General features: G+C 43.5%; 2 protein-coding genes across 4 annotated transcripts in view; both read left to right on the plus strand.

The window, feature by feature from the left end:
• The window catches only part of DDC (dopa decarboxylase), a 232,366-nt gene that overhangs the window by 108,604 nt on the left and 111,136 nt on the right, over positions 1 to 12,626 (plus strand). For all 3 annotated transcript variants that reach the window (XM_077491761.1, XM_077491762.1, XM_077491760.1), the window contains exon 5: positions 11,781 to 11,915. In XM_077491761.1, the coding sequence (XP_077347887.1) occupies positions 11,781 to 11,915 (135 nt within the window). The remainder of the gene's footprint in view (positions 1 to 11,780; positions 11,916 to 12,626) is intronic.
• On the plus strand, positions 3,577 to 4,221 carry LOC143996609 (translationally-controlled tumor protein homolog). Its single transcript, XM_077491763.1, has one exon. The coding sequence runs from the start codon at positions 3,647 to 3,649 to the stop codon at positions 4,136 to 4,138; it is 492 nt and encodes a 163-aa protein (XP_077347889.1). The 5' UTR covers positions 3,577 to 3,646; the 3' UTR covers positions 4,139 to 4,221.

Raw genomic sequence — 12,626 nt, forward strand, 5'->3', positions numbered from 1 at the left:
ACTGTGCCCCCTGCAAACCTCTGCATCCGTCAATATCTTTTTGTCACTACTGTGTACCCCCCTCTCCACAACTGCACCTCAGGACCCCTTTAAATTACACATCACCCTGCACCTCTGGACCCCTTTACATTACACATCACCCTGCACCTCAGGACCCCTTTATATTACACAGCACCCTGCACCTCTGGACCCCTTTACATTACACAGCATCCTGCACCTCTGGACCCATTTACATTACACAGCCCTTGTACCTCTGGACCCCTTTACATAACACAGTACCCCGAACCTCCTGACCCCTTTACATTACACAGCCCTTGTACCTCTGGACCCCTTTACATTACACAGCTCCCTGCACCTCTGGACCCCTTTACATTAGACAGCACCCTGAACCTCTGGACCCCTTTACATCACACAGCCCTTGTACCTCTGGACCCCTTTACATTACACAGCACCCTGCACCTCTGCACCCCTTTTACATTACACAGCCCCTCACAGCTCTGGACCCCCTGCATGTTACACAGACCCCCTACAGTGCAGACCTCCCTACCGTACAGGCCCTCCATCTACAGTGTAGAACCCCCTACAGTACAGACCCCCTACAGTACAGAATCCTCACCTACAGTGCAGACCCTCCTACAGTACAGACCCCTCCACCCTACAGCGCAGACCCCCCCTACAGCACAGACCCCCCTACAGTACATAATCCTCCCCTACAGTGCAAACCCTCCTACAGTACAGACCTCTCCACCCTACAGCGCAGACCCCCCTACAGTACAGACTTCCCTACAGTACAGACCTCTCCCCCCTACAGTAAGAACTCCCCTACAGTACAGACCCCCTTACAGTGCAGGTCCCTCCCCTGCAGTACAGACCCCCCCTACAGTGCAGAATCCTCCCCTACAGTACGTACAGATCCCCCCTACAGTACAGACCCCTCCCCCCTACAGTGCATACCCCCCTACACTGCAGACCACCTTACAGTGCCAAATCTTCCCCTACTGTACAGACCCCTCCCCCTATAGTGCAGACCCCCTATAATACAGACCCCCCTACAGTGCAGGACCCCCCCTACAGTGCAGGACCCCCCTACAGTGCAGACCTCCCTACAGTGCAGGACCCCTCCTACAGTGCAGGACCCCCTACAGTGCAGACCTCCCTACAGTGCAGGACCCCTCCTACAGTGCAGACCCCCCTACAGTGCAGACCCCCCTACAGTGCAGACCCCCCTACAGTGCAGGACTCCCCTACAGTGCAGGACCCCCCTACAGTGCAGGACCCCCCTACAGTGCAGACCCCCCCCCACAGTGCAGACCCCCCTACAGTAAAGAACCCCCCTACAGTGCCAAATCTTCCCCTACTGTACAGACCCCTCCCCCTATAGTGCAGACCCCCCTATAGTACAGACCCCCCTACAGTACAGGACCCCCCTACAGTGCAGGACCCCTCCTACTGTGCAGGACCCCCCTACAGTGCAGACCCCCCCCTACAGTGCAGACCCCCCCACAGTGCAGACCCCCCCCCACAGTGCACAGACCCCCCTACAGTGCTTAGACCCCCCTAACAATACAGCCCCCCCCACAGGCCCATAATGTACCTGAACACACATGAAGAGCCCAAGGCAGTGACCTTGCAGGGGGGAGGTGCAAACAGCACCCGAGTGGAGTGACACCTGAAGGTTCAGTGATCCGGGACCCGGGGCAACAATCCCCTTCTCTCTGTGGTCGTGTGACTCGCGTCGCGCCGTTCTGATCAGTCTCAGCAGCGGCTGTCACTCAGAGCCGAGCAGAGTGAAGCCGTCTCCCCCTCCTCCTTTACGTCTACACAGTGCTGTGCATGCAGGAGGAGGGGGAGGCGGCTTCACTGTGAGTGACAGCCGCTGCTGGGACTGATCAGAACGGCGCGACTTGACCACAGAGAGAAGGGGATTGTTGCGCCGGGTCCCAGATCACTAAGCCGACAGGTGTCACTCCACTCGGGTGCTGCTCGCACCTCCCCCCTGCAATGCCGCCCACTGCCAGTGCCTCGGGCTCTCTCTGTGTGGGCTGCGAACCCACGGCGCTGTCTCCTCTTCAGTTGCGGAGGGGGAGGGCGCTGGCTTGACACCCCCCCCAATGTGTGGCACCCGGGGCGGCCCGCCCCCCACTTAGTCCACCACTGGCTCCAGCTATGATGATGGGAGGAGATTGAGGCATATCTGTTTCCCAACCTCATCTGCGAGTAATGAGGCTGGCAGCATTTTGTCACTTCCGGTTTCAGTTAATTCTGGGGAAACAGATAATCAAGCATGATCTGTGCTTGATTAGCTGCAGTGGAGGGAAGGGGAGACATTCGGAGTCTAACAGACCTATGACAGACATATGATTTAAAAAATAACCCCCATGTGCGCATACATCTGAATGCAAAAAACGGCTTTGTGACACACAAGGTATTGCTGAAAATGTCTCAGTGTGAACAATAATTCTAGGACCATAAGTCTAGGTTAACTCTAAACTGATAAGCTGTAAAGGCTTTTGAAACATCACCTATGAAAATGTTTAGGTACCATAATTTTTCACCATTTTACAGGCACACACAATTTTGAGTCTTGACATATATATATGGTATCTATTTATTCAACGCAATCCCATCTTTTATATTTTAGCAAACAATAGAGAATTATACTGTGCTTGTGTGTATTAAAATTTACCTTTTTCCAGAAAATATCCTTTTTGTATACAGCCGTGCAAATATCATGCAACATAAAAAGTTTCACCTGCTACCAATTTATTCTTAAGGGCTTCTGCATTCAGAAAATATATTTTATATATATATATATATATAAAATGTTTGGCGGTTCTAAGGCCCCTTTCACACTGGGGCGGGAGCAGCATCTGCGGTAAAACTGCTCCATTTTTAGCGCCACTTTACCGCAATTTTAGCGGTAGTATTCAGCCACTAGCAGCCGGGAAAGGGTTAAAACCACCGTAAAGCACTGATGCAGCAGCGCTTTGCCGGCGGTATATAACTGCGCTGCCCCATCGATTTCAATGGGCAGGAACGGTGAAGGAGCGGTGTATACACTGCTCCTTCACTGATACAAAGATGCTGCTAGCAGAACTTTTTTTACCGTCCTGCCAGCGCACCACTCCAGTGTGAAAGCCCTCGGGGCTTTCACACTGGAAACACAGCAGTGGCTCTTTCAGAACGCTTTGCAGGCACTATTTTTAGCACTGTAGCTCCTGCAAAGCACCCCGGTGTGAAAGGGGTCTAAGTATTTTTCTAGCAAAAAATGCTGATTTGACATGTACGTGAAAAATGTGAAAATTGTCCTGGAAGTGGTAAACACTTTATCTTTTTTTTTTCTACATATATTAGCAACAGGGGTTCACATTTACCTAAGATACTGCATCTCTCTCTTGTGAAGCTTACCTTTCCTACTTTTATTCAGAGGAAGGGGTGCACAGGAAGCGTTGTGATGTGGCTATAAAGTAATGGAAAATTCTGTCATTGTGGAGCTTGACATAAGCAGTCATGTATTACAATATGCAGTTTAAAGCTATACAGATACATATGTGGATAAAAAAGCCAGCGTTTACTCCCCACCCTTAGCCAGAGCTGAAGCTCCCGTACATCGCTCCGGGACATCAACTCCCAGTTCACCGTCACCATGATCATCTACAAGTGTGTCATCAGCAATGATGAAATGTTCGCGGACATCTATCCAACAAAAGAAGTCTGCAATGGGCTGTGTATTGAAGTTGAAGGAAAGACCATCACTCGAAGAGAAGGTGACATTGATGACGCTCTTATTGGTGGAAACGCATCTGCTGAAGGCCTGGATGAGGGGGGTGAGGGTGTATCAGTATCAGGAGTTGACATTGTGATGAACCATAAACTTCAGGAAACTGGCTTCACAAAGGATGCATTTAAACGATATATTAAAGACTTTATGGAAGCCATTAAAAGTCATCTAGAAAAGAATAAACCTGCAAGAGTGCAAAAAATCAAAGAAATTCTTGGAAACTTCAAGAACTTGCAGTTTTTTACAGGAGAGTCAATGGACCCAGAGGGTATGGTGAGCTTTTTGGATTACCGTGAGGATGGTATAACCTCCTTCATGACTTTCTTCTTAGATGGCTTGGAACTTGAAAAATGTTAACCATTTGGATTGTTTGATGCAACCAACTGCTGCTGATTTCCATTCATACCACACCAGGATTAAAGTCTTATGACCGACTCAAACAGGACTGTTATCATCGAGCTTCATTTATTTAAAACCTAAATTATTGAAGTGTAGACATTATTTTAAAACTTTTGTCATCTAGTGCAAATAAAATGATCATACTCCACTCTAAATAATTTTTTTTTTAAAATACTACTTTTTTTAAAGTACTAATGTGGTACTCCATGTTATAAAAATCTGTTTTATTGATGTCAATGTCTGCCCCAATATACTGATACTGCAGGTGGCTGCAGTGTGTCTCCCCTGCCCTATGCCTTAGGTGTAAACATGAGTAGCTGCCTACGGTAGCCATTTCTATTTAGGGAAATGTCCACTACAATAAATTCCTAAGGTCGTTCGTATTGCTTCGGGACACCCAAGACCCAGCTACTGGAACCAGAAACATTGAGCTTATAAACGGTTTAAAAATAGATTTTTAGAACAAAAAGCAGGCAATAGAACCAATAGACAATGACGCAACCACCAGTCTTCTGCTGCCTGTGATCAGATTTACAGCCAAAATGTTCATTTAAACATATCCTCAATAACCTCAGTGTTGTCGGTTCCACCTGCTGATATCACAGCAATTTAATTTCCTCTGTTTTATAAGGATCCGAGTTATCTCCTCAAGCCTTGCACACCAAATAAACAAGTTCCATTAAAGCATGGCAGAAAGACACACAAAGACTATTGTTTTGTGCTTTTCAGTGTTGTATGCTTAACGTTAAATTAATTAATTAGTTATCGGCTATTTGATGTGTACAAGTGCATTGTTAAGAGAAATTGTGATAATTGTCTTTTAGCAAATGTCTCAAATCCTCCCCTGCTGTCGTCAGCAGCCATTAGATTATCAAGGTTTAGATGACAGTGGTTGATAAAACTCAAACTAATATCCGTAAAGAGGGTGATCTGAATTTTACATTCTCAATATGTTTTAAGAGATTGTTCTTTAGAAGGATAGTGCAGGACAATAAGATTTACTTCTCTTCAACTCAGGTTGTGGTATATTAGATGTCAGAGCCAGAGGGCTTCATTCTGTTTTTTGATGCTAAGAGTGATGGCCTAATAGAATGCCACACCTAACAATAACTTTGCTAGTTATCCTAACACTTGCCCCTAGCATTTTTATAATCCTAACACCCCAAGTAGTCCATCTAGTAACCCTAACACTAACGCCAATACCCCTTGACTCCAATACTCACACTACCCTTTTTTGCAGTCCTTATACTCACACTAACCGCCCATTTACACCTAACACTCATACTGAGCATTCCTGTAACACTAGCACTACGCCCCCTTATATCTCTATTACTGTCACAGTGGCTGCATTTGATGGGCACAGTGAGGCTGCAATTGATGTTTTTTTTTTCTGAATTGATTTTCAGATTTTTTTTGTTGCATTGATCCCCTGGGCAAGGACCTAGGTCCCAAAACACTTTTTATGACAATACCATGCATATAAGTCTTTAAAATTAGCACTTTTGATTTCTCCCATAGATTTTTAAAGGGTGTTCCGCGGCTTTCGAATTTACTGCGAGCACCCACAATTGTTCGCTGTTTGGCGAACAGCCAATGTTTGAGTCAAACCCATGTTCGACTCTAACATAAAGCCCATCCCTAGGCCTGATATATATACAGGTGTGAGGGGGCTGACATATATACAGGTGTGTGGCTGTGGAGGGTCTGGGCTTACATATATACAGGTGGGAGGGGGGCTGACAAATATACAGGTGTGAGGGGGGCTGATATATAAAGGTGTGTGGGTGGGCTGGCATATATAAAGGTGTGTGGGGGCTGACATATATACAGGATTGAGGGGGCTTGGTGCGTACAGGTGGGGTGGTTCAGTAGGATGGGCCGAGGGCAAGCCCTGGGCAAGCCCTGGGGAATGTTGGTGGTCAGGCTTGGGGGGGGGGGGCAGGCTTAAAGCTGTGTAAGGGGCCCAAACATTTCTGATGGCTGCCCTGCCTGTCTGTACTGATCATTAGTACAGATCTTCTGTTTTTATGTATGCTGTGTCCATTGGCATACTTGCTTTTTTGGCTTCAGTCATGGCAAACTACTGAAAAGCAGCCTCAATTTTAGATTTCTGATTTACCAGGAAGCTGCCATCTTCTTAACGCTGTACGTTAATTCCTAGGTAATTTGCCACATCTCCAAGATCTTCAGTCTCAAAATGCTGGTTAATAATTGCAGTCAACTTTGCAACTTCCTTATCTTTTTTGTGAGCAACAATCAAGTCATCCACATAGAGAAAAATATACATATATTTAGAATCTACACATAGACATGGGTTATTTCTGCTTCTTATGAATCCTTTGTCTACCAAGACTTTGTTTAATTTTAAATTTCATGCTTGAGCTGATTGCTTACGTCCGTAAAGAGATTTCTGCAACACACAAGTTGCTCTTCTCTATTTTTCATGTATCTTTCTGGTTGTGTGCTATATATTTCCTCTTCAATATCACCATTATGAAAGGCTGTTGTGATACATGGTGCTTCACGATCATTTTCCAAGAAGCTGACACTTTTAACAGTGTTCAGAGAGTACTCTGTTTTGCAACTGGAGCAAACGTAGCATTGTGACCCTTACCAAATGTTTTTGAGTACCCTTTTGCCACTAGCTGTGCTTTTGTACCTACAGACCTTGCCTTCAGAGTTGCATTTGGCCTTAAAAACCCATTTGCAGCTGATTGCACGCTTACCATAAGGTAGCTCTAAGGCCCCTTTCCCATGTGCAGACCGTATGTCTGTATTTCATCCATCCATTTTCGGATGAAATACAGACATACATGCATCCCTATGGGATAGCGGGTGTCAGCGGATGAACACCCGATATCATCCGTCTCTGCTATGGTCCGATTCTGCAGACAGAGGGAAATCCTATTTTTCTATACGTCTGCAGAGGGGATCGGATGAAAATGGACAGACGGTCCGTGTTCATCTGATCCCCCATAGAGGAGAGCGGAGATCTGACAGGGCGGTCCCTGTTATCCACCAGCTCAGCAGGGATCAACAGAGCGATCACCGCTGAGCAAGCGGATGTTCACGGGGCGGATCATCACGGATTTTTATTATGCGGTCATAATTGCCTCCCTCCAGTATGGGGTTGGCATATCTGCATCAAACAGTATGGCTCTTTCATGGTTCATTCTTTCTGAAACCCCATTTTGTTCTAACCTCTATGGTACAGTAATTTAAAATATTATGCCTTTCTGAGAATCACCTGTGTGTTAACACCTGTATATTCAGTTCCATTGTCTGTGCACAATACACTCTGCATTTTGCCAAATGTGTTGCTTAATTCAGCCAAATACTGTTCAAGTTTCTCTAGGACTTCACTTTTGTTGTGTAACAGATATAGGGGGTTATTTACTAAAGCAAAATACACTTTGCACTGCAAATGCACTTGGAAGTAAAGTCGCTGTAGATCAGAGGGGGACATGCAAGGAAAATTTAAAAAAAAAACTGCATTTTAGCGTGCACATGATTGGATGAAAAAATCTGCAGAGCTTCCCTTCATTTCAGATCTACCCCTTAGATTTAGAGCGACTGCACTTCCAAGTGCACTTTCAGTGCACTTTTAGTGCAAAGTAGATTTGCCATTCGTAAATAACCCCCATAGTGTAGTATACTTTGAGTAATCATCTATAAAAGGGAGAAAATACCTCTTCTTTCCTGGAGTAAATTTTTCTATTGGACCGCAAAGATTTGTGTAGCCATGGTGTTAGCACTAGTGACAAACAATCCGCCAAATCACCCCACTGCCGGACTTCATACATCCTTTCCAGAGACAATGAACAGTCTTTTGCAACCTTTGTTTTTGTTATTTTATTGGGGAGGTACAACTTGGATAGGGATAGGGATATGGGATGCCCATTGAATTAATCATTGCTATCATATTTAAAGAATTCAATACACTTTGAACAAAGTTAGAGCCTGAAAATTGAATGTGCATGTTTGACTAAGTATAAATATTCTCCTGCAGCTCCCTGCAGACTGTTGCTCCCTGCATCTCCATGCAGACTGTTACTCCCTCTGCATCCCCATGCAGACTACTGTTCCTAAGAGTTCTCCATCCATCACTGTGCGAAGGAGAGAAACATCACTTTTGACCATGTAAAAGCAATGCTCTTAGATCTTTTCACCTCCTGCCCAAACTTGCTTCCTCCTGTACAGACTTGATTCCTCCTGCACAAACTTGCAGTTGCTAATTGAAGTATGACACATCCTCTTATATTGGGTAGTATTATCTCACTCTGAATAAGCCCCTCTACTGGCTCTGGTGACTCGCTGCTACTAGACCTGAGGCCTGCAGAACCTCTCCCCGGAGGCCTATTAGGTTAAAGTCTATCTTCCAGGAAATGGACTACTGCTCCCAGCCATGAAAACCATGTGCCAGCCAGCCACACTGATTTGACACAGGTCCCCACAGTTTCTTCTCTGATGCAGGATTCTTTACCATCCACTGTGTGCATGATAAAGACTCTACTAGTGACCATGTAGAAGCAGAGTTCCCTCACAGATTCCCTGGTACCTCCAGCCACCCACTGTGGTAACACTCACCGACCTTCCAGCCCGAGACCTTGATGAGGAACTTGTCCGGACCATGCGTTCTGACAGCTTCTCCTGCCCCTCTTCTCCAGGAGTTCCATGCCACCAACCGTGTGGTGACAGAGACATTGCCAATGACTTTGTAGAGGAAATGTTCCCTCACAGTTCTTCCTGGGCCTCCTCCTGCGATCGATACACCCCCCAGATGGGGGTGTTCTCCTGCGTTGGTCTAGCATATCATTTCTCACTTCACCCAACCGTCTACTCCTCCCCAGCAGAATGGGACCTCAGTTCATATAGGAGGCCCGCCCCTTGCCAACACCAGTTAGGGATTGGTCAGGGCTCCCACATGTGCTGCCTGCCACTCCAGCTCTAGGCCCAGTCTCTCCTCCAGAACATTCTCCCTAGAAACAGGGGAGGCACCTCAGAAATGAAGTACAGGTGATCACATTCACTGCTACTCTGACCACTCCCAGCCCCCAGATCAAAACAGACAAGCCTTGCTTGCAGCATAGGCCTGCCTAAATTTGCCTGTGCTGAAATAACCTAGTAAAATAATCCTTACTAGCATCTACCTTCTGGAAGAGGGTGCTACATTTGAATTAAGTCCAGAGGTTTCTTAGCTCTTTTCTTGTCATTTTTCCTTTTTATATTTTATGCAGCTGGTGCATTTCATTGTTTGATCACATGGACTAATGTTTATTGCACTTGCATAGTCATTCTCAGTTCATTTCTTTATTATGTCAGGACTTCTGTGCCCAAGGCACCTGTGCCATGTGTCAATGCAATTTGAATGTTTTTTCCTCCTTGGCAGTATTAACCACCTCATTGCAGTTCAGCTGATACAGTTCATCTGTAATTTTTGCCTTTTCAAGTAAGATATCCCCTTTTGGGGATACAGTGGGTAAGAGTTAAAAATGTTTCCCTTTCTATCACACGGAGTAAAAAAAAAATGTCTACCCATTGAATCCATCAAGGCCAGTTTACTCTGGAAGGGTTTATCCGTGCACATATGGGTTTTGTGCATTCCCACATGACTCCTTTCTGCATGCAAAAAGTGCGGTACCATGTTTGCCAGATGCGTGGGGGGTGCCATTAAGAATTAAACATCCTAGCTGGAACACAGATGTGAGTAACCAACAAACCAATGCCCAATAGTGATCAACTTTAATAGCATAGGGGGCCTCAAGGACGACCCCTGTAAGTCAGCAAAGGGCTGCATATAATATTTAGTGAATGTATAGGCACAAAAACATGTAAAAGACTGCAGAGTTACAACAGTAGATAGTCAAAGACTGCAGGCATGCTACAGGAAATGATCAGAGATGTTGGACATGCCGCAGGAGTTGTTGGAAAGTGGGAACATGCTTGAGGAGACAGTCATATACTGGAGATATATATAATAAGACCGCTAGAGATCACTGCTTTTGTAGCTCCCAATCAGTGCTCCCTACAACCTCATTAAAAAATTGAATTGCTGCCACATTTGATATTCCTCCAATATAAATTACCCAAGGAAAAAAACAGATGGAAGGGATGGATAGTAGATGAAAATAATAATAACTATTTACTACTAAATACATAGAAACTGAAAAATAAATATCAACATTTTACCGGTGACAGTCATTAAAAACTTTATTCTGAATACCACAATTATAACAAATAGGCTGATCTCCACATGACACAGCCAGTAATAATCTGTTTCTCAGAGAAATTTTAGATTGCCCTCACTGACAAATGAAAGAGACTTTTACACTATAATGTAGAGAGTAAGCATTGTCACCTGAAGTAAAATAGTAAGGTATCACACCAGGCAGGACCTCAGTGATGCAGGTTTATTAACAGCTGGGAACATACAGGGTTACGTTCAAAGTATTAAAAGATGCAGGTCTAATTTATACAGTTTCTTACAATGCAAGCATATTAGGTACAACATGATTGGTTGCTACGATCTACGTCAATGTAACTAACCATAAATCTGACACCTGTTCTATAACCAGATAAACTTAATTATTCACAGAATGAAAGTGATTTATAACTGATTTTATCCAATTAAAAACACCTGTGTAGAGACAGTATGGCACCCAGCTGTGTTATCAAACTCTCCTCATCTTGATAAGATTTAACTTAACTTCAAGGATTACCAATGTACGATTTTGAGAGAATGAACTTTCAATAACCCCACCAGATGTGTTATATGTCTCACTATATGTATGTATTTTAACAGTTTTAATGAGGGCACAAACAGACCTTTGTTTGACCCTGTCAAACTTAATGTACTGTACATAACTTTCCCTTACTCCACATAATTAGTTTAAACCACCTGTTTCACTTATATTTGACGGTGCTTATCTTATCAGCTATATTTCAACTGCTGTCAAAAGTTCTCTCTTCTTCTAATTTGTAAATTTAAAAACTATGAAGTATCCTAATGAACTTTCACCCAGTAAACTATCTTATAAAAAATATCAGAAAGAATCAGAAAGGTCATCTAAAGTTCAACATTTAAAATTTTCTCTATATTTATACAATAATAAAGATCAATAATTATTGTTTTACTATTTAACAATAGCATTGATAAGACCACTACTATATAATAATAATAATAATAATAATAATAATAACAATAATTATATTATCAATAAAACATATGCAATCAATATGAATAATATGAAATACAATGGCTAATATGAGAGTCTACAACACACCCTAGGACAGGACATTTGTTACTGGCAGGATCTCGAGGTGATAGAAACAAAAAGTTTTAAAAAATGAATGCGGCCATTACTTGGGGAGGATTTGTAAGCTAAAATATATTACACTTTCTTTCTTGGGTAGAGATAGATAAACTGTAAAGTACTATAAATACAGTCTAGTGAATTATACAGACAGAGTGGATTGCATTCCACTGTATGTTTAGTATACATAATAATTTTCTTGCCAGGCAAATGGTACAGGTGTTCTTTAATGTTATAAGATGCTTTTGTTCACTAATAAAAGAGAGATATTTAATTTCCTCACTTAGGGTACGGCAAGTGAAGCAACGCTAATGGCTCTGCTTGCTGCAAGGACCAAAGTTACCAAACGACTTCAGAAGGAAACCCCAGACTTAAGTGAAGCAGAGATCATTGGTCGCATGGTGGCCTATTCTTCAGACCAGGTTTGTTTCAGCTTTCTTATGACACAATTACTTTGGTTTTATTTATTTTTTTACTTTTTAACTTTTGTATCTTTAATTTGTAGTGTACACATTTGTTAACATTATATTATATTATTCTTATAATAATATTATATATATAAATATGTGGCAGGGCAAGCCTATGTCACTGTTTAATATGGTGGTTTAAAACCATATTTTGTAGGAAGCAAGCACACTAACGGTGTGTGCTGGCTTCATATGAGAGCCAGAGTTAGAGCTTAGATCCCCACCCGAAAGGGTTAGTGTATAAAGGGAGCAGTGAGAGGTGCATGTCGAACCACACTGACCAGGTCAGAACAAAGTCCCGAACCAGTGAGAGATGTAGCAGCAGGTTTTTGTGGGACAAGAAGTCAAGCATACAAAGGTACAGCATTTGTGCACGAGCACTGGGACTGTGTGTTAGATGGTCTGGAGGACCTAGGCATGAGGCCTGAGCAGTAGAGCTGTAAAAAGAGCAGCAAGGCTAAATATTATTTATTTGTCGTATTGATGGTGAGAACCCCCTGTGTGGGAAGACCTTCATTTGTGTACTTTTTCTTTCTTTTCAATAAAAGTGGGCATAAAATGGACTGAAATGTATTTCTGGCATTGAGAAAACTCACAGGTTTGTACTACCAATGAGCTACAAAACCCCCAACCTGTCACAATATACAGTACAGTGCCTTGAAAAAG

This window comes from Lithobates pipiens, unplaced genomic scaffold (assembly GCF_037356315.1).
Source record: "Lithobates pipiens isolate NorthernLeopardFrog02 unplaced genomic scaffold, aLitPip1_a1.2 Scaffold_19, whole genome shotgun sequence".
NCBI classification, from domain to species: Eukaryota; Metazoa; Chordata; class Amphibia; order Anura; family Ranidae; genus Lithobates; species Lithobates pipiens.